At 40.9% G+C, this 22464-nt stretch overlaps 2 protein-coding genes across 10 annotated transcripts in view; one reads left to right on the top strand and one right to left on the bottom strand.

The window, feature by feature from the left end:
* TPD52L1 (TPD52 like 1) overlaps positions 1-11858 on the top strand; it is a 27360-nt gene extending 15502 nt beyond the window's left edge. For 4 of the 5 annotated variants that reach the window (XM_028723327.2, XM_028723322.2, XM_028723325.2 and 1 more), the window contains exons 4-8: positions 3143-3244; positions 7312-7326; positions 7918-7956; positions 8921-8981; positions 11047-11858. In XM_028723327.2, the coding sequence (XP_028579160.1) occupies positions 3143-3244; positions 7312-7326; positions 7918-7956; positions 8921-8981; positions 11047-11178 (349 nt within the window). In that variant the 3' untranslated portion in view covers positions 11179-11858. The remainder of the gene's footprint in view (positions 1-3142; positions 3245-7311; positions 7327-7917; positions 7957-8920; positions 8982-11046) is intronic. The other variant, XM_028723324.2, reaches the window with a different exon arrangement.
* On the bottom strand, positions 10601-22464 carry HDDC2 (HD domain containing 2). Of its 5 annotated transcripts, none has more exons than XM_028723330.2 (6): positions 22306-22464; positions 20721-20842; positions 19019-19121; positions 16467-16535; positions 15494-15632; positions 10601-10875 (listed from the first exon to the last, which is right to left on the bottom strand). In XM_028723330.2, the coding sequence occupies exons 1-6, from the start codon at positions 22348-22350 to the stop codon at positions 10838-10840; spliced, it is 516 nt and encodes a 171-aa protein (XP_028579163.2). In that variant the 5' UTR covers positions 22351-22464; the 3' UTR covers positions 10601-10837. The 5 variants fall into 5 exon arrangements, with proteins under 5 accessions (XP_028579163.2, XP_028579162.1, XP_028579161.1 ...); XM_028723329.2 differs by lacking the exon at positions 10601-10875 and adding an exon at positions 13220-13319; XM_028723328.2 differs by lacking the exon at positions 10601-10875 and adding an exon at positions 13220-13370 and having other exon boundaries at positions 22306-22463.

Genomic DNA, 22464 nt, shown 5'->3' with positions numbered 1-22464 from the left:
CATGCTTTATTCTACAGGTAGCATACATGATTTTTATTTTCTTGCCACCTGACTTCCTTTGCTTTTTTATGAATGGTTCAGGTGCCTTTTTTTTTTTTTTTTTTTTTTTGCAGTCAACACAGAGAAGTGGGCTGTGTGAAGGTATCCTGATGTGCAATGGACTCTGCAGCCACCATGCTTTGTATGCTTATGACAAGTGGAAGTGGCTCTTTTCTAAAATAACTGCAGTAGCAGCATGTAAACAGTAGGACACCACCATGTTAACATGGTGGCCATTGTTGTTGAACTACTTTGTGTGGATGATGGCAGGGGCAGACTTTGCTAATATGGCACCCTGAGTGAGGACAAAATTTGGTGCGCGCACACACACCACATAAATGACGTTGTTGTTGTTACTATAACAATTAGTGTCTCCTCAGTTGGGTGCTCTATGCAGAGGAACTGCCCATGCTACCATAAATCCAGCGTTAATGATGGTCACTGCTGACATGATGGAGCTGGCATTCTTTCTATTCACAACAGACATATATATTGGTCACAGCACACTGGAGCCCTTCCAAGGATGTAAACTATGCATGGTACAGCATTCAACTAAGTTTTATGCAGTGTGGACCCATTGGAATTAAAGAACACAATTATGTCCATTGATTTCATTGCATCTAACCTGAATAAAATTCAGCTGACTATTTTGCACAAGGAAAAGAACTCAACAGAGAGAGAACTTTAGTTGCAGTCATCTTCATTCTAACAATAGAAAAAATTCCTAAACTGGCTTAAAGAAAATAAGCAGTAACGTTTTTTCATTGGTTTCTACTGTGATGGTTGTACCAGCTGCATGTGCAAATCTGAATAGTTATTTTTTGAATGTCATTCTGTTTATTTATTATTTCGTAGTAGTAATGAAAATATGAGCAATATATTATTAATGGCATCTTTTAAAGGCTAGTACCTTAAATATATATCTCCAGGCAGAAAAGAAGGTGAACTGTGAAAATGCACACTCAGCAAATAGATTAGTAGCTGAATAGGTAGCCTCTGAATTTTAAAAAGCTTAGCAACCCTGATGAAGAATGCAAGCATAGCAAGTCAAAGCATGTTGCGTAAATCAGCCATGTGCATATTTAAGAGGATTGTGGTTGAAGCATTCTTTGCATTATCTGACTGTTAGAAGCAGCAAAACCATTTTGGATATGCACCTGTGGTCTAGACACTATCAAGGAACCCTAGAATAATAATTGCAGTGTTGCAAAATTACTGAAATGGCTTATCATTATTTGCCTACATATTACGGTTGTGTCCCCACCTTCCTCCAAGGAGCTCTGGTACATTTTATCCCTGCAACTCTGAAGTAGGTAAGGCTGTGAGATAGCAGTTTGCCAGTGACCATCCATTGAGTGTAATGGCTTTGTGAGGATTTGAACCGGGTTTCCTTGATCAAAATTCCAACACTCTGCACAACTTGTGATCCATCAGGCTCAATGCCTCCCACCAGCCAGCACTGGTGGTCTGCCATTGGCTTGACAATGCCTGTACTGGTGTGCTTTGCAGTTCTAACCAGGAAGAAAAAACATGAAATTTGGTGACCAAGGACTCTGTCCCGGTTATGCACCTTGCTGTTCACTTCTGTTTTGTGTATCTTGGAGCCATCCTAAATATTATGCAAAATGCAGTAGTAGAATTTTTCTCAACATTCTTGCTCATCAGACTGTAGAAGGGTAAAAATATTTTGAATGCTTCTTCACATACAGGTTTAATAGTAGTAGTAGCGATTATGATTATTATTTATTGCTTGCCCTTTACCATAAGGTCCCAGGGTGGCTTACAGTATAAAAATGTATTAACTATAATAGGAACAAACTTTAGAGAGAAATATGCAGCAAAGTACTTTTAATGTTGGACACTTGTCTTTTCCTGTTGTATATGCCCTGGCAATTCTGGGTACATCCTGACATCATTATTATTTTATTTCTACCAATTTCTCTGCTATGGGTAAAGTAGTTTGTGTTTGGCCCATATAAAATACAGTTAACTCCCATATATGAATATTAGCATTTGGTAAGCTATTTTAATAATAATAATAATTTATTATTTATACCCCGCCCATCTGGCTGGGTTTCCCCAGCCACTCTGGGCGGCTTCCAACTGAATATTAAAAACAGTACAGCATCAAACATTAAAAACTTCCCTAAAGAGGGCTGCCTTCAGATGACTTCTAAAAGTAAAATAGTTGTTTATTGCTTTGACATCTGCTGGGAGGGCGTTCCACAGGGCAGGAGCCACTACCGAGAAGGCCCTCTGCCTGGTTCCCTGTAACCTTACTTCTCGCAATGAGGGAACCGCCAGAAGGCCCTCGGCGCTGGATCTCAGTGTCCGGGCTGAACGATGGGGGTGGAGACGCTCCTTCAGATATACTGGACCGAGGCCGTTTAGGGCTTTAAAGGTCAGCACCAACACTTTGAATTGTGCTCGGAAACGTACTGGGAGCCAATGCAGATCTCTCAGAACTGGTGTTATGTGGTCCCGGCGGCCACTCCCAGTCACCAGTCTAGCGGCCGCATTCTGGATTAATTGCAGTTTCCGGGTCACCTTCAAAGGTAGCCCCACGTAGAGCGCGTTGCAGTAGTCCAAGCGGGAGATAACTAGAGCATGCACCACTCTGGCAAGACAGTCTGCGGGCAGGTAGGGTCTTAGCCTGCGTACCAGGTGGAGCTGGTAGACAGCTGCCCTGGACACAGAATTAACCTGTGCCTCCATGGACAGCTGTGAGTCCAAAATGACTCCCAGGCTGCGCACCTGGTCCTTCAGGGGCACAGTTACCCCATTCAGGACCAGGGAATCCCCCACACCTGCCCGCCCCCTGTCCCCCAAAAACAGTACTTCTGTCTTGTCAGGATTCAGCCTCAATCTGTTAGCCGCCATCCATCCTCCAACCGCCTCCAGGCACTCACACAGGACCTTCACTGCCTTCACTGGTTCTGATTTAAAGGAGAGGTAGAGCTCCCTTCTCTTGTGCTGTTCCTGCAAATGAGTTTAATGTACAGCAGTCACAGTTCTAATGGATTTCTGATTTGAACAGTATGAGAAGCAAATGCCTTGAACTTAAAGGGTACTTGCTTACACTGTAATAACTGTTAATTCTTAGATACAAGAAGACACAAGAGACTCTGAGTCAAGCAGGTCAAAAGGCAACAGCAGCTTTCAGCAATGTTGGAACAGTCATCAGCAAGAAGTTTGGAGATATGAGGTACAGACGTTTTGATTTAATTTCTGGGAGAAAATTAAATCCCATCCTCCCACAGTTCTTTAATTCCCAGCATTGCAAGATTTACATTGAATCCTGGCTAAGGCGACTTTTTCCTGTTTATCACAAAGGAACTAAATGATAGCTTATTAAGCTGTATTCCTGATTTAAATCCTGGCACATTACCAGAGAAACCAGGGAGATTACATGTTGGAATTCCATCTTCTAAATAATGCCATAAAATACATCAGCAGGGATACAACAACTGCATCCCCCTAATTGTTTTGAAGAGTGAAGCATGCCTCGAAGCTATTCTTGAAACACAAATAAAGCAACTTTACTGTTCTATCAATTTCCCAAGGAACATTAATAAAGACTTTTGTAAAACCATCCGTATCTCCCTTCATTGACTCAAAAGATTGCTCTACACAAGGAAAGGTAGATTAGTTCAGAGATTCAAAGTATTCATTCCCAAAATGTAATCTTCTGGAGGAAGAAGCAATTGCTGATTATTCCCTTTGTAGGGTAGCAAAGGTCTCCCTGCTTGCAGGGGAGCAAGGCAACTGTGTCTGCTTCCTCACTTGTTGGAACTAACAGCAAATCTGTGGTATAGAGGGATTTACATTGGGAAAGAGGGTAGGAGGGTACAGGATAAAAGGTTAAACACATTTTTCCACAGAACCACCAATCTTCTGAATGCCTTGGGGTCATTAGCTAAGAAAAGAAAAAATAGCAAATTCTAATCCCGATTTAAGTTACATCTAGTTTGGCCTCTTTTCACTGACTTCACTGGAAAGCCTCGTTGTGACTTTCAAGGATTTTGGAGAGCATTCCTAGGGTTTCTGTAATTACAGGTGCAAGTGACTGAGTCTTCTATTTAATTGAATAGTGTGTTGCCATTTCTAACACCTTCATCCTCAACTGAAGGAAAACCAGTTATGAACTACATTTGCTTGTGTTGTCCCTTGCTGTCCTTGTCCTAGCCTTGTCCCCTTTTCCTCCTTTCTCTTCTGACTGCTTGCTCTTTGGGGTATAGATAATTTATCTGTGTATACTCTTCTTCGACATAGGGTCCCTAGATGTTATTGGACTTACTCCCATCATCCCCAATAGACCAGCTTAGCCCGTGGTCGGAGATGATGGGAGTTGTAGTCCAAACTCATTTGAGGACCCAAGGTTGAAGACTACTGCTGTAATGCATAATAATGTGTACTGATGCTGCCATATAAATAATGAATGAATAAGATGCTGAGATGCTGTTTGTACACAGTGTGTACATTGACGAAATACCCTTTGCTTCCATGTCATTTTAAGTTTTACTTTGGTTAGCACAAATCTTTGGTACTTGGTAGGTACTACAGAGAATCTTTTGTCTATTCAATACCACCACAAACACACACCCATGCACATAAGCAAAAAACCCAGGAATGTGATGTTAGGATATTTATTTTTCCCTATAGACTAAAAGCTAGAGTGTAACATTTTTATATGAATCATTTTTCTCTTGTACGAATAGCTTAAAGAGCCAGTGTGGTGTAGTGGTTAAGAGCGGTAGTCTCGTAATCCGGGAAACCAGGTTCGCGTCTCCGCTCCTCCACATGCAGCTGCTGGGTGACCTTGGGCCAGTCACACTTCTCTGAAGTCTCTCAGCCCCACTCACCTCACAGAGTGTTTGTTGTGGGGGAGGAAGGGAAAGGAGAATGTTAGGCGCTTTGAGACTCCTTAAAGGGAGTGAAAGGCGGGATATCAAATCCAAACTCCTCCTCCTCCTCCTCCTCCTCCTCCTCCTCCTCCTCCTCCTCCTCCTCTTCTTCTTCTTCTTCTTCTTCTTCTATTTCATGTTTGAATACCCCTTGCAGTAATAAAATAGGAAGAAATTGCAAACACGGCTAGATCAGAAATGTTGTATTGTCTAAGCGTACTGCATTAATAAGTTGCTTGATCACTGAAGAGCTTCTTGACAGTAACAGTTACTGATTTAGGCATAACACTTGCTTTTTAAAGGGGATTATTTTCTGTTTCCTGTAAGGGAAATGTCCACAGTAGTTTGGAAGGAATTTGTGTGCCAGCCTCATTCTGCAGGAAAGCTGGAGGGCTGATTGCAGCTTGGTTATCAGGCTGGGAATTAAAAGATAAATTCAGGGCAGAAGCTATTTCTTATTATGTTGAATTGATTAGTGTTTCTTAACTTTCTTAACTTCGTTAAGTGTTTAGATGCTGTGGTCCTACAGAGCAATGCTGTGTCTTTAAGTTTGGGCTGTGCCACACGTACAAACATTCAGATAATTGCTCACTAATATTTGAAGTAAAAAGAGGTGCTAAATACTATCTATAGTACTTAAAATGTAGAAGCAAACAATTGCTTAATATTCTGTAGTGCAGTGCTCTGCATGTTAACTCAGTTCAGTGGGGCTTACTGCCAAACAAATGTGCACAGAATTGCAGTTATGTGTATGTGAATTATACAGGGTGTACATTTTATTTCATGCCAAGCCCTCAGGCTGGGGTCTTCATCCATTGGAGCATCTTGTTATAAAACCTGATGAAGAGTGCTAATCAGGCCTGGGACATGGCAACTCATAGATCTGAATGCTCAGGAAGTACATATATTATTAAAACCAAAACAGCCGCCTTCTCTTCGCAATAATCCGTATCTAGAATTTTATAAAATCAGTATCTGGAATAGCATATACAACTATGAGTGCTAGATGCGGAGCTCCAGCACTGGGAGTTACACAGTCCCTCTTTGCATGTGTAGTTCCCACTACAGCTGAAAAATGGGAGTGCAGAATTCATTGGGTGGTTATAGTTTATATTTTACAATGCCCCTGATGTGTGGTAGAATTCTAATCACTAGACAGGTTAATGAAGACCAACCAGTTTTATGCTTGCCATGGTAAGCTGCCACTTGCCAAATGTCATCTGTACCTTCCATGTCTCTGTTTCATTACAGTACTGAATAAAGGTATCAAGAGAACAGCTCTATAAAGTTGTAGTCTAGAAAAGGAATATGCTTTTTAATGACATATAAAAAATCAACAGTAAAAGTGGAAGACAATTTACAAGATTTTATGGCACGATATTTACGTAGCAAGTTCAGGACTTGACCAAGCTTGCATGATCAGAGAATTCAGTTGATCTAATTTAAATTAGCAAGGTTTTGCCTTTTGGGTTGTGTTTCTCCAGTTAGCACATTCAGTTGTATTACATTTGCCAGGCTTGTGGTCCACCAGGGGCTGCTACTGAACTTCAGTTTATTAAAATGGAGTTTGCTTGAGATTCTCTTACCTTAATTGGAGGATTTTATTGAAAACTAATAAAAAATTATTTACAAAAAAAGAGAGATTCTCTTATCTGTTTCACAGCACCAGTACTTGATCAATTGCTCTTCATACAATAAACAATTCCCAGTGTTTCTAACTGACCCTTGTGTTTAATTTTGCTCTGTAATCCGATTTTATCAGCTGCAAGTAACTGGTCCCACTACCATTAAGTTGCATCTGTTACAATTGATTTGATAGAGCTGAAATGCAGAAGTCCAGGGGTTGTAATTATTTGAAGCTTCTACTCCCTCTTCCCACTTGCATTATTTATTTTAAAAAAAATTATTTGGCCTTCTGACCACTCTTCTTTTGGTATTAATTTAGTTTGAATGGATAAAACATAGATATTCTATCCAGTGCTCTTAAGGCAGTTGTGAGTCAGGGCTATTCATGTTATGTTGTTCTGCCTGAATGCCATTGTGCCTGAAACGAAGGCTTCAGTAACAAACACAGATTGCTTAGAATCTCATGCTTAATTGACACAGCTCTTTGGTGGGCTAGTTTTCAAACTGGATTATGTGCTTATCTTCAAACCAATTTGAAATTGCAGCTGGTGACTTGTTGTGGAAGCAAGCTCAACATTTACAACTTCACAGGTTTCCAAAGAGAGCATGAACAGTTAGCAACTTAGCTAAATTTAAACATTTAAAATGTGTTCCATGTTCAGGATTTTGGGGGTGGGGGTGAGATCTGTAATTATACCAGTGCTTAACTCTTCTTAATTTTTTCCTTATGCTGCTGTTCCAGGTCACATTCACTTGGGTAAGATAAACGCATGTTGCTGCTGCATTTGGCATAGTCTGTTTTATGGAAAAGGACACAGCATGATTTCCTCCATTTGTGGTCCAAGATTAGAAACTTGAATTATTTCAACTGGGACATCTTGATTTTATAGTTTAATTAGGCAGTGAAAAAATTGCTGAAGATCCTGAAGAAAACCTTGGATAGAATTCAGAATGTTGTTAATGCGCTCCTGATTAGATTAGACCAAATTTCCCATAATGGAGGCTTTCAAAATGCATTTCTACCAAACAACAATCCTCCCTTCACCACTCAAGATTGAAACATAAGGACTAAACATTCAGTAAAATTGTTTTTTGATTGTTTCTCTGAGAGTGGGCATTATCATAGAACAATAATTTCATCAATTGTTTGAATCCCAAAGTTTGATCTGTGAACTGCCCTAAGACCCCTAAGTTTCCCCTAGTAAGTTTCAGGATTGCTTTTTTCCAGGATGTAAGAGTGCCAGAAATTCTTACTTAAAAACTAAATTAGCCAGCAATTGTGATTTTATTTGTATTTGTCATTTTATAAAGTTTTATGTTTTCTCTCTTCCATGTTTTTCAATTGCAGTTACTCTATTCGCCATTCCATAAGTATGCCTGCTATGAGGTAAAAGTTCCACATCACCTTCTTATCCTGACCTTTGAATGTGTGTTTTCAGGCTTCGCACTATGACTGTGACAGTAATTTGTTTTTAGTACTGAATTTAAATTGTCGTAACCCTTTGGGATCAGCCTTCTAGTTCAAGTGTTCTTCATAGAGAAAGTAGGAAATTCCAATGACCATTCTCTGTTGTTCACGTGTGTGTAGTCAGATTCCCAATCCACATTCTCATAGATTTCACTGAAATATATTTCAAAATAAGCTTTGCCACCGTTTTCATTTGTGAATTGCCCCAGCTGGCAGACAGTTATGGCTATGAGCCACTTTGCTTGGATGGTAGGAAATGGAGGGCAAGGTCTACCTTCTCCTTCCTAACCAGAGTCCTTTCTCCTTGGCTGGGAGGCAAGTTGGAGTAATTGTTGTGCTCCCTAGAAAGCCCTGTCAAAGAAAGGACTTTGTAGCTTATCAGAAAGGTAAACAGGTGTCACATTAGTTAATGTGAAGTAATATGAAGGGCATATGATCCATTCCCAACTGTCTGTAGTTTTAAAGAACACCTCCCTAGGGCCAAATGTCACATGGTCTTGTATGGTGGCTGTTTAAGGCCTCCTATCCTGGCTGTTTTTTGACCAGATTAAGAACATGGGTTGCTTTAACCCTTTCCCCCCAAGGCATCCTAATCCGGATCAAGCCTTCTTGTACCTGATTTCCGTTGGATCATAGCATGACCTAAGACTTGAAGCTTTAAACTGTGACCCCAATATGGCTCAAGTATCCACACAATGGCTATTCGTTAAACACACATGACCAAATAATGTTGCAGCTGGTTTGACCCTTAGCTTGGTGGTAATTAGAAGCCAGAGATGGGGACAAAAGCCATTGTTATCAGAACCCAATCCTGCAAACATCCAGAAGCATTTAAGGACAAGTGTAAGACTATCATGTTATTCTTTGTTATACCTTATCCTAGGAATTCTCCTACATTCAAATCCTTTGAAGAAAAGGTTGAGACCACTGTCACAAGCCTTAAGGTATGGATTAGAATTGAGGGAAGGGTTATGACCAGACTAGCTAATTTTTGTGGCGTGTCACTGAAAATAACTGAAGCCAGAGTAGTCCAAACCTTATCCTAAAATGAACCCGTGATTGTTCCTACACTTCCAAGGAATTTTCTGTGCACATTGTACATCATCAGTGCAGCAGAAACCAGTGTTCCCTTTAAGCCCTGTGTACCTAAGAAATAACTTCCTATTCTTTGTTCCATCATGAGCTTTAAGATCAGTAGAGCAGCTTCATGATTGTACCACGGCAACACGGCCAAAACCTATCATTGTTAGCTGTGTCACATTGTGAAGCCCTCTTCTCCTGAAGGGTCAAGCCAAAACTCATTCCAGAAGCTCTAAGACTTTCCTGTTTGGGCTCATGTTTATCAGTCAAGGCTAAGGAGGCATAGATTAATCTAATTTCTATGAGTATATATACTTGGGCCTCCCATACTTCTCAACATAGTTTGTTCACATATAATATGAGCATTGGCTTGGTAGAGCATGTTTGTTCTTTGTCAGTTGTGATTATTTATCTGTAAAAAGGTGTAAAACCAAACAATGATAAGACCACCAAGGAAGATGAAGGAATTTCCACAGCAGTCGCCATTTGCTAATAACCCACATTTTATGCTTACTAAAAATAAAGATTCTACTCAGGAAATATTTTTCCTAATTGAAAAGATTATTTTAAGCAAAATAACTTTTAAAAATTAAGCAGGCTTATAAAAGATACTGGCCTGAGTTGAGAAGTTAAACATATTTAAGAGTAAGTGTCTGTGATCATGAAATGTCATCTGGGAGATAGGGGGACAAGATTAAATCTAATTAAATGTGACAAATATGGTGCAGATACAGCCTAAGAGAATAAAAAAAAAAAATGCCAGCTTGATCACCGCTAGCACTTGTGCCAAAGGCAAGATGGACTGCACTAAGTTCATGCTCTGAAGTCCCCTTGCTTTTTCAATACAACTTGTCAAGCTGTCAAGAGTTCATCTGGCCTTTATCAGAATCAAATACTTAATAGTGCTCATAATAATAATAATAATAATAATAATAATAATAATAATAATAATAATTTATTTATACCCCACCCATCTGGCTGAGTTTCCCCAGCCACTCTGGGCGGCTCCCAATCAGTGTTAAAACAGTACAGCGTTACATACTAAAAACTTCCCTGAACAGGGCTGCCTTAAGATGTCTTCTGAATGTCAGGTAATTATTTATCTCTTTGACATCTGATGGGAGGGCGTTCCACAGGGCGGGCGCCACTACCGAGAAGGCCCTCTGTCTGGTTCCCTGTAGCCTCACTTCTCGCAATGAGGGAACCGCCAGAAGGCCCTCAGCGCTGGATCTCAGTGTCCGGGCTGAACGATGGGGGTGGAGACGCTCCTTCAGGTATACAGGACCGAGGCCGTTTAGGGCTTTAAAGGTCAGCATCAACACTTTGAATCGTGCTCGGAAACCACAGCGTCATATACTAACTTTTATTTTATCTGAGCACCTAACCAACTAGCTTTGCTGTCTTCTCTCATGTTACTGATAACTGATAATTCCAAACTGGCATGGCATTTAGTTTACTCATAAACTGAACGATTTCCCACATGTAAAGAACAATATAGATTTATTATGGTTTGAGTCAAATTACACAGAACAGAATGTATATTTGGAAGTTAACCTTGGGCAAATTGCTGCTGTTTCATATTCAACATTTTATTTTAAGCTTGCCTCTTACCTTTTTTGTGGAAGTCAGTACATATCAATACATTATTCTCAATCTGGCACTGACTTCTAGCATCTAGTACAAAGGGAACCATTTTAAACATTCATTACCACCCTTGCCTTTAGTTAACACTGTAGTTATAATCTGCTACCTCGAGAGCTGAGGAAACAAAAGACAACATGGAATTAACATTCTTTGCAACTGAGGTTACAGAGCCCCTTGAGTTATAATAGTCCTAAGCATTTATTTGGCTTGAGAATGAAAAAGAAAATTGAGGCAAATTGTTTAGCAGAATGTTAGTTACTGACTGCCCTTGCTCATTCCTTTCAGACAAAAGTTGGAGGTGCAAGCCATACCGGAGGAAGTTTTGAGGAGGTTCTCAATTCTGCTGCCCATGCCAGTGCTCAGAGTTCCGCTGTGAGCACTCGACTCCCAGAAACAGAAGAGGAGCTTCAATGCTAGACTGAAGGGCTGCTAATCATTCTCTCCATCCCATGTATTGGGTCCAATTCACACATGAAGCCCTGTTTATTTTTGCTTCAGGATTGAGTATGACTGTATGCTGAAACATTAGCATAAAGCAGGCAGTACCCAGAGTGAACCACAGTGATTCTTGTGATAAGCCAGAAATGATCACTATCTGTTGCCATATACTATCCAGTTAACTCTAAGCACTTCTTTGTGTGGTCACTTGCCTACATACATGATTGCATGGGAAAAAATAAGCAAGTCCTATTCTGGGGGAACAAGCTTGGAGTCTTAACTTCATAAATGCTTTTACACATCCAGCTACTATAAGAAAGTTGTGTCACTTTTGAAAATGGCTTCTACCAATGTTGTACTCTTAGAGATTTGTCCATATGTGTATATATGTTATATACTGAATTTTTGAACATTCTGTTCAAATAATATATTGCTTAAATACTCTTCAAATCTTATGGTTTCTCTTCCTTCTACCTGCTTCTGTCTTCGGCTAGCTTTATTTTAAAGGTCAGCTATTTCATGAGACATGCCATTTTGTCCCGAGGCACCAGCCTACCCACCCACCACTGTTCCACAGAGACTGTTCTTCCCTTTCTATCTGTTTTCACTGCCACAGCAAAAGTACTTATGTTTCTAATAAATGGTTTGCTTTTCCTCTAGTTAAGGAGTCTGCAAACTTGATTTTTCAGCATCAAAAAGCATATATGGGTGTGAAAGAGTTGGAGGATTTATATATATTAAGCAGCTCTTAGCTACTGTCTACAAAAAGTACAATGACACTTTTTGCTGACTTCCACAATAACAGGACAGCTGCATCCTTGAGGACTGTGTATGTGGGGAAAAGCAGTGGCTGTGAGTGGAATGCCATTCACAGGATACCACTCTTGGAGGAACAGATGAAGAGGCAAAAATTACCCTTCTCCTGCTCTTTTAGGGGATTGGGAGACTTTCTGGAGCAGAGTGGGAGGTGGTGCTGGAAATCTCCCCACTACTTGGTGCAGGAAACCTCGCATGCACCTCAGGCCCGTGCACAAACAAGTGCCTAAGAGGAAAAAGTAAGCTAAATCAACTGGTTTCTTTGAACTACAGCATAAGTTAACTTTGTTCTTGACTTTCAAATTTTTGACAACTTTCAAATTTTACCCTAATTCTAGAATATCATGTAAGCTATATATTCTTCAAACTGCCACAATAGCTAAGCCTCTAGTATTATTTAAATTTGTATACCACCCTTCATCCAAAGATCTCAGGGCAGTTCGCAGCATAGTGAAAGGTAATGCTTAAACCAAATTCAGTGATTTCTGGTCTGAACTCTTGGGGCTTTTTCTGGCTTTCACACCCATGAACTGGACATTGGGGGAGGGGACGTCTAGTATTGGTTTGCCTCATTTACTAAAACCTCCTCCTTTTATTCTAGATTTGCTGTGTTTGATTCAATGGAGGGTGGACATTGCTGTAGGCTTTTTTGATTTGTACATGTTTCAATAAAGTAGACCCCATGAACAGCTACATCAAATCTTGATATTTTGGGTTTTCATGTCCAAGCTTGCTTGACTTTTTAGGAGGTGCAGTGAATATCTAGCAAGGCAGCACTGTCTTCTCACAAGGAGCTCTCTTTTAGCATGTACACTGGGCCTATCTCAGAAGCAACCATAGAAACCTTTTTGTATCCAATTTACACATATGAATATATAAAAAATTGTCTAGTAGCACATTAGAGACCAACTAAGTTTGCTTCTTCTTCAGATATGCACACGAAAGCTCATACCAAGAACAAACTTAGTGCTACTAGACAATTTTTAAAAATAATAATAAATTCTTATATATTTCTACTGTGTCAGACCAACATGGCTACTTACCTGAATTTACACATGTTACTGAACAGTGTGAAGGGCCCAGCAGACTCCTATAAAACTACTATCAACATCATATAGCCCTACTTTTTATTATTTTTCTATAATGTATTTAGTAAACGAATAGTATTCCAGTGGTAGTATACTGCAAAACCAAACACACAGTAGAGATTTTAAAATAATTTATTATAGATACAGCTGAAAACATTTGAAAGGTGACTCAAGATGGACGATCTTTGTTTGCTGCATCTATTTTTGTATTTCTTTCTGTATTTATGGAAGACACAAGCTGGACTATTTCAGGGTGACTAAATTTTCCTGTAGATCAAGAGATCACCGTTAACATGTTTTCTCATTCTGCTATGTACCAAGAATATAGCAGTGAGATAAAAGCACCTTCCTCAACAAGAAATGCTTGTTCTTGTTATGTTGGATAGCCTCTCATGTTTTATACTGAGCTGCTCTTACCCTATTATAGTTTTAGGAAGGGACATTTCAAAGTATGGAAAATTCCTGATGCTCATGCCCTGTGATTTCCTTAATCCTTGAAGCATCAGGGCATCACCAGGTGGCAGCATGAAGCAGCAGTGTGTGACATTCTTCCTGCCTTTCAAAGCAGGATTTGGGGACCATCAATGGTTCAGGAAACTTGGGGGGTGTCCTGTGAAAGTGTTAGGTAGGCTGAGCATTACCAAAAACCTACAAGAGAATCAAAAGCAGTTAGTGATTCTAATGTGGACCTGCACTCCAAGTGAGAAGGGGCAAGCTCACTATCTAAATGGACTCACCCCAAGTTTCATTCTATATCAATTTCTATCTAATCTGCTTTTTGATGGAGGACTTCCCCAGGAGTCATAACTGGGGGGAAATAATGGAACTTCCTAGTCATTGTTCTGGCTCACAGACACTTTGAGTTCATTGTGTTGATAAGGTCCCAAGGTGGTTCAGATGCTCAAATTATTCCTGCCTCTCCTGTAACACAAGTCTCGAAGCAGCTCAAATAAAACAATGGAATGCATCCAACTGCCATCATAGAAGTGGCACCTGCCAGTTCCCTGTGTGAGAGCGTCCATCACAAGGAGGAATTTCATCATTCCCAGAAGGACAAGGTGTAATTCAACCATAGCTGAAGTATACGTGCTTAACCCACTTGCCCACCAAGTGAATAAGCCGGTGAAGCCAATACTAGTCAAAACCATATTATATTGGGGTGCTTTGCATGATTGTGATCTTCAAAGCAAGTGGCAAATGAAAGGGTGTTTGAGAACAAGGGCTTAGTATTGTTTTATACTGGATCTCTCTTCAAAACTTTTCTACCATTATAGTTATATACCATTATATATGTTAGGAGTGTGCACTGGCCTCTTAAATTTGCACTGCATCTCTATCTTTTTAAAAATTCCAGTCTGTTAACTCAGTCACTCTATGCTCTAAAAAGGACTCTTAACTCCCCCGTCTCGAAAAAAGCAGTTGAAATGTACAGACAACAGGCAAGCCTCCAGGATAGACTATGTTTGCCACATTGCAGACAAACAGGTATAGAGGCTTTTCATTGGGGAAGCAAAAGGGATTTTATTTCCTCCACTGAACTGCAATTCTTCCCACAAAAACCAGAACCCAGAGGTGCTCATCAGAATTGAAGAAAACCTTTATTAGGCCAGATAAAAGCCCAAAATTCCTAAGTAGAAAAATTTTGAGAGACGTAAGTAAGAGGAGGGCAACTGGCATGTGTTCTTCCTTGTATATTCCGTTTGTTAAGAACTCCACACCTTCCTTTCTGGTGCTTGTTTATGTCCTCCAATAAGGCCCTGCAATGTGAGGCGGTTTAGTTCCCTGAAGAGCTGTGTTTATTTTCCCACTAAAGCAGAGCAATGTAGAATTAAAAAAAAAAAAGAAGAAGAAGCTTCTAACTTGTTTCTAAGAATCCTCCACTGCTGTGCTTTAATAGAAATAAAGTAAAACGTGGCGTTTTTCAGTGCTCTACAGGCAACATTTTGGCCGAGAGAAACAGAGATGCAGGAAAACACAGAGCTACAATACTCAAAAACAAGGGTGCCCTTGAGGGAACCCTGATCCAACTTTGGGGGGGGGGGGCAGTTACTAGCATTGTGCTTCAATGCAGGGAGGGGGAAAGCATCCCAAATCACCCCACTTTGCCTCATTATTCAGCCCTTAATACAGAGTCACTGCACACCCCTAATATATATTAATAGCAAACTCGGGTACTGACTTCAGGCAGCTATGTAGCCAAAACAGTGCTACTAGAAAAAAGAGCACCAAGGTTGAAAAGATTAGTTGGGGGGAGGGATTAAGGTGGCATGTCTGGCTGTTTGGAACACCATTTTCCATTTACTCTGCAAATGTTTGTTGCAGGTTCCATTATAAAAATAATACCAAGCTACACAATGAGTGTTTAGAAAAAAAGGAGGGGGATGTCTTACCTGCCGTTGTATCATAGAAGTCTTGAAGTCTTCCGGGTTTTTTCTCTAACTCTTCATACTCCAAGGCTTGAAGTATCATCTCACACTGGTCCAGCTCTTTTACAAATTTTGCTTCTGCAGTTGACTGGTGTTCATATTCCTAATAGGGGTGTGCAAGGTGGTAACCCACTTTACTGAGAAGGAAAAAATCACAGAAAATGCAGCTGTATGCACTGCTGTACAAGGGAAGCAGTTCATTTCTGGGCCCCCTGGTCTAACCCATGTAAAGGATTTCTAGCCAAATATTGAGAACCAGTACTACATGTTCATGAGACCAGAAGCAATTCTCATCAGTTGCTGCTGAAGAGAGCATCAACCAAACCAATACCTTGCCAACAGGTATCTCATAACACCTGAATAATGAAATGCATTCGCTGCAGAACACAGGAGTTTCCCACTGGTTAGACATGCTTGTCAAATACTTTCTTTTTCAAACCGGTTCTTGCTTTCTAATATGCCGGTTTCCTGTGGTGATCCATCCGCTTCCAGTTTTGAGTTTTTACTGTTAAGCACACACCAGTTTCTACTTTGAAATCAAAACTACATGGTTACAACCCTTTTTTTCCTAACAACTGACACCCTGGATAGCTCAGTTGCTTAGAGTTTATCCTATGGCAGAAGTCAATGCAATAGTACAAAATATGTTAAGTCTCCTCAGGCAAACCTTACTCCAAACCACTCCCAAGTCCAATGCAGCTTCAGTTCCATGACAGCCCCACTGGATTTAATAAAGACAGGCAGGCAGCAAACTCAGAAAGCTGATAGTCTCCCTGTAACATATCCATATTTAGCTTGGTAGCCTGCTTTACACCATGAATGCTTCCAAAAAACAGTCATTATTTAGATCTATACTTGATGTTTAGTAGAGAGAAATACCTATTTAGGGGAAAAATGAATTTTAATATTTAAGCAATTTTAGATCTTTAAAACTTACTTCCCAGAGTTCATAAATTTCTTTTCTCAGCTCTTCAGACAGCACCTGGGTCAAATGTTTCATAGCTTCCTAGAAAAACAGAATCCTGCATTTTATTTGGTGTCACTCCGAATATTGTTTCCCTGCTTTTGGCAGAGATGAGCTGCCCTCTTGCGCTCTCACACACCTTGGCAGTGAAAACCTGCAAGGATTGGCCAGATGGTCTTGGCGAATGTAAAAAGAATGTGAGCACATGCACGCACGCACACACACACACACACACACACCCAAACTTCCCTCCATAACACAGTTCATCCCTCATCATCTTAAGTACTAACCAAAAGAAGAAAATTATGCAAGCTATTAAGCAATCTGGTGCTTCCCACAATAAAGCAAGTGAGATGTGTTTCAGAGCAATAATCTGGAAATCCAAGCACTATGCAGGATACCCTCTTGTCAGCTTCTTCCTGTGCAACTAAAGGAACATCAAAAGCTTCAGTTCTGTGGAAGAAGTTCCCATGTGAGTACTGCCTTTCTTGGAAACTGATGTAACTTAACACTGGTAGATGCATAAGCTACACAATGGAGCCCTCCCTTCCCACATAGACTCAAAGTTTTCTTGGCAATTTGGGATGGGATGCTGCAGCAGCTCCTACGCAACAACAAAGCTGATATGGGAAGAGCAGCATCAGATTTAGGGTGGTGCAGGTGGTTTCCCTGTACAGGGAGCAGAGCCGAGAGGGTGCAAAATTGAGAATATCCACTTATGGGTGCCAAATTCTGGCCTCACTCAGGAAGCCATATTACGAAAGATTTCCAAAGACCGCCCCTGGGAAAGAGTCCATAAGGTTGTTGGTTGCTAACATGGACATCCTGACTGTCCCCTTTTCAGCCCAGGCTAGACACTCTTATGAAAGCTACATGCCGGTGGTGTGTTGGGCCAAAGCCAAATGTGAATTTTATTTTTGCACTGTAGGCTGGTTTCTACACCCATTCACACACCCCTCCCTACTCACCATCCAGGCAAACAATAGGCATGATCAGAATTCAAGGGCACATTGCAGCCAGGCAAAAATACTCAAGTGTTTGGGGGAGAGGGAGCACGGCCAGGTAGGGGTGCCCTGGGGGAGAGGGCCAGTCAGGGAGGCCTGAAGAACTGCATTTGCCCCCTTCCCAGCCTGAATTCCCCCAGCCCTACTTTAAAAGCCCTGAAGCAGTGGGAGAGGAGGCAGCTACTACAGGCTCCTTGTTCATTCTCCAATGCTCATTGCTCACTATAGCAAACAGGAACACAGTCTTGCCCAGCAGACTGCTTGTTTTCAGCCTGTGTATAATTTATAAAGGGGTAAAGGAAGGAGCAAAGGATGACCTCTGGAGATCATCAAAAAGCCCCAATGGATATGAATGAGAGGGGTCTACTATGCAAATGATTGAAACGCCTGCCATTTTCACAGAATTGCACTGCCACAGATTGTGTGTGGTGCCCCTTCCTTTAAATATTTCACACATAACAAGTTTATATCTCAGAGCCTTCTAGTCTTTACTGTCCTTTGACAAGTCAGCTACTGGCACAGAATGCTGATCAGTTTTCATGAGAGGCAGGAAGTTTTCAAATAAGTCACTTTCTACCTACTTTTCTCTTGATAGAGAAGACAACTGAATGTCAGCTGATGACAGAGCCTCTATGTTTGAATCTTCCCTTCTAGAAAGAAAGGCACTATGGAATCCCACAAACTAGACTGCTTCTCCTGTAAGAAATCTTTTCTTGTAAAATACAAGATTGTGCCCTCTAGTATTCTACACTACTCACCCTGAATCTGTTCAATTTCATTATTAGAGCCTCTTCACAAAAACAATTTTGTCTTCAACTGGGTTGACAGGAAACATCAATGAAGTTTTAAAAGGTGCAAATTCAAATAACAGAAATCCCATGGAAGCTTTGTATCATGAGGCTGAGCCCCGTGTGTCTTTCCAACTGCATTCTACAAGCCAGCCTCTTTTCAAGAAAACGGACGCCACAATTCAGATTACAGAAATGGCAGTATCTAAGTGTTAGCGGGGGACATTTTAACCTCCCTGGATGTGCCATCACTGACCTTAAGGTGGTCATACTGGAACAAAGGAACTTCAAAAGGAAACAGCAAACAGAAACTGCCAAATTACCATTATGAAGCAATTCAGTGTTATCACTTGTGGACCGAACTGGGACGACAGATTTTTACAACACTACGTGTGCTGACTAACTTACCAGTGATGTGTGTTTTTTGTGACTAGCTTCTGTTAATAATGTAACTGACGTCTGTACTTTTCTGTATTTCCTTTCCTTCTGATCTCACTGCTAACAATCTCTTGCCTGTACAGTATAGATATTCCTACAACGCAGGATAACACTTCATACATCTGATGAAGTGGGCTGTAAGCTATCCATGGAAGTTTACGGCTTAATATTTTTGTTAGTCTTTAAGTTTCCGCAAGACTCTTTTGTTCTGAGGATCTTTCAGACTTTACAGACTAATCTTGGTCCTTTCTTTTCTAGGAGTAGACCATCAAGCTACATGTGCCACCATACTGACCTCCTCTCGTCTGTGTTTCTCCTCTTTGGAAACGTTGTCAGCAGGAGCAATGTCACCAACTATGCATTCAGCCATATCATGAACCAGAGCTAAGCGGATGCATCTGGGAAGCAGAAAATATTTAAAGACGTTATTACTAAAAGGCAACTACAAAAGATAGTATTGTATAACAATCTCTGCATCCTGTCAACTTATTCTGCAATTCATTTTGGTTAGTGCAATTATATTTATTTCCTTAAATATCTATGTTAACCTTAAGTTTGGTTCCAATAAAAATCAAAAATAACAGCAGTGTAACATCCTATTAGGACCAAATATCAATTAAAATGTCACTTTAAGACAATAATAATAATAATAAATTTTATTTATATCCCGCCCTCCCCAGGCGAAGCTGGGCTCAGGGCGGCTAACAACAATAAAATAATACAACATTCTAAAATCATTTCATTATAAAATTAATTCAAATCAAATTGATGGCAACCATTGGACAAAGCTTCCAAATACTGTCAGGGGTCCCTTTACCTTTACCTCTTCAAGCTAGATGTAGTTCAAAATAAAGAGGAAAAGATGTTTTAGAGCTACAAATGTTTTAATCAGGTTCAGGTTCTGAAACATTTTTATTGACTTCCTTCAACAGCAACAATAATAAAATGTCTAGCCTGAAGAAGAGTTATCTGAATCAAAAGCTTGCTCACTACTTTCTGATGTTTTAATAGGTCATGATAAAAAGGTATTCAATGTAAGTAATATACCAACCTGACAATTTCAGTACTAAGCCTGGCAAAATAATTGCTATCACCAGTTAAATCGAGATTTAACTTTTGATTTTATTCTGTTTTTAAACCTGCCTGGATTTACTTATTTGATGTTACAATCACAATATTGCACAGCTTTACATTACATATTAATTTACCCAGCAGAAGTTCTTCAATCATATTGGTGAATGTGAATTCCACATTCCACCAAGAAAGAAACACATATTGGAAAGTTGACAATGAGAGGGGAGAGGAATACACCCTTGGGCTTAGACCTGGGCTACAGCTCTCCTTTATCTTGGGCAAGGCACTCAAATTCATACACATTCATTTTTGAAAATTAAAGAATGACCTAAATTTCACATTATGGTATTTTAACATTGGCCTGAATTCAGCTAGCTGGCCCAGCTAGCAGAAGCCCACACAAGGACTTCTGCTAGTGCAAAAGGGCTTTTCTTCCCTCTTCTCCCTGTGCTGCCCTCAGATTGGCTCAAGGTGTGTGTATCTGCAGAACCCCCAGAACGGGGGGGGGGGGTGTGTCAGGGAGAAGAGATTGTTCCATCAAGCAATCAGATATACTTGTGATGATGGAGCATTTTTAACATCACAACACTGAATTCCTCCTATTAAGCCACAATTATCAAATATTGTCAACCCTTTTTGACGCACCTAAATAATAGTTACAGGAGTTGATGCAATCAAGCAGAATTAAAACAGCACTTCTATTTTTCTATTAATTGTGTGGTTTGGCAGTGTACAATACTGACGGTTCCGTGTTGCAAATAAATAAACAAACCTGGATCTAATGAAAGTAAAATAAGACAGTTGCAACGAACTTGATCCCATCAAGAATGGAACTTCAGTGCAGCTACTTTTCACTAAAGTGAACCCACAATGTGCAGTCCCCCACATCCATTAAAGATACCCACTGCAATCAGTATACATACCTGTCTTTATTAAGTGCTTTATCTTCAGTTACCATAGCCATGATTGCCATCCTGTACATATGGTCTGAAACGCTCTCTGGATTTGCTACATTTCTGTATACCCAGCCAGTCCGTGGGACTCTCTAGTCAAAAAGAGTTTAAGCAATACTGTCAAAGGGGGGGGAGCTTGCATGCATCTTCTTTTTTTATACCCAGCCATGTAGAAACGCAAGCTGCCATATTTAACAGACTGTTTGTTAGTCATGCTTACTGATTATAAATATTGTTAAAAGACAAAAAAAAAAAAAAACCCCAAGTAATTCCAAGACATTATTCCTATAAGCACCTGTGCCCCAGAAATAAAATATTTACTTCCTAGTTCCCCAGGTGGATAGTTTTGTATACTGGGTGTGAAATGTTGAACTTTGAGAATCCTGCCTGTATCCTATCTTACTAAGCTTACTGCAAAGCTGAACTACTAACTGCAGTCTTTAGGTTCTGCAAGGCAACAGAGGCAATTTATTAGGCAATCCACAAACTGCCATTTCCCCTTGCTTCCTTAATAAGCCCTCTCCGCTCTTCGGCCTTCTATTACTTGTAAACTACCTCACTTTCATTGCCGGCCAACTTTTCCTCCAGTGTCCCTTGGATTTACCACCATCCCCTTTTGCAACAGATTCCTTATTATTTCTACGTTATCCGGTCTCCAGGTTCCTAAAGCAGAGTCAGAACACAGAAGTCCTTCAGCCGGATAAGAAGGTGACCAGGCGCAAGCATCGTATGCACCTTTGTACTAAGCAAGTCTAATCTAAGCAGAAGCACGTGTTTAGGATTGCAGCCTTATCCTACGCAGGTCTAACTGTACATCCCACTGAGCTCAACAGGATTTGCCGCAGGAAAAATCTGCAAACTGCAGTCCTAACCCTGCCTCGGCCCAGTATACCTGAAGGTATGTCTCCACCCCCATCATTCAGCCTGGACACTGAGGTCCAGCGCCGAGGGCCTTCTGCCTGGTTCCCTCACTGCGAGAAGTGAAGTTAAGGGAACCAGGCAGAGGGCCTTCTCGGTAGTGGCGCCCTCCCTGCGGAACACCCTCCCACCAGATGTCAAGGAAATAAAATACTACCTGGCTTTTAGAAGACAACAGAAGGCAGCCCTGTTTAGGGAAGTTTTTAATGTTTGATATTCTACTGTATTTTAAATATTTTGTTGGAAGCAGCCCAGAGTGGCTGGGGAAACCCAGCCTGATGGGCGGGGTATAAATAAATAAATTATTATTATTATTATTATTCAGAGGTAGGTCCCGCCGCATTCAATGGGGCTCACTCCCAGGTAAGTGGGGTTTGGACTGCAGTCTTAAATAAATTATTATTATTATTATTATTCAGAGGTAGGTCCCGCCGCATTCAATGGGGCTCACTCCCAGGTAAGTGGGGTTTGGACTGCAGTCTTAATCGATGCTAAAAAGGGAGGGTGAGGAGATGCATGGGGGTTTTGTGCTGCAGCACCTTTGGGGACGCATACTGCGAAGATGGGCAAAACTGGTGCATTGACGCCCCCCTCCCCCACATTTGCTCCCGACCAGCCAGTCAGGGTCTCTGCTCACCTTCAGCTGCCCCACCAACTTCAGAAACTGCAGCAAGCTGCCCATGGTGCTGGCTACCAGCGCAGGAGCCTGGAAGCGGCAGGAGCTGCGGCCTCCCGCCTGCCTGCCCAAGAGCGGGTGGGGAGGAAGTGACGACACCACAGGCTCGGCTCCTCGGTT

The sequence above is a fragment of the Podarcis muralis genome, chromosome 3 (genome assembly GCF_964188315.1).
Source record: "Podarcis muralis chromosome 3, rPodMur119.hap1.1, whole genome shotgun sequence".
In the NCBI taxonomy this organism is placed as follows: domain Eukaryota; kingdom Metazoa; phylum Chordata; class Lepidosauria; order Squamata; family Lacertidae; genus Podarcis; species Podarcis muralis.
This window is presented reverse-complemented; position numbering and strand designations above follow the sequence as displayed.

Excerpts from the sequence above, each read along its gene's own strand:
- HDDC2 (XM_028723328.2), bottom strand. The coding sequence starts at position 22,350 with ATGGGCAGCTTGCTGCAGTTTCTGAAGTTGGTGGGGCAGCTGAAG. Across the intron at positions 20,843-22,305 it reads AGTTGGTGGGGCAGCTGAAG|AGAGTCCCACGGACTGGCTG; the intron begins GTGAGCAGAGAC and ends CTTTTTGACTAG. Across the intron at positions 16,536-19,018 it reads AGAAACACAGACGAGAGGAG|GAAGCTATGAAACATTTGAC; the intron begins GTCAGTATGGTG and ends CTGTTTTTCTAG.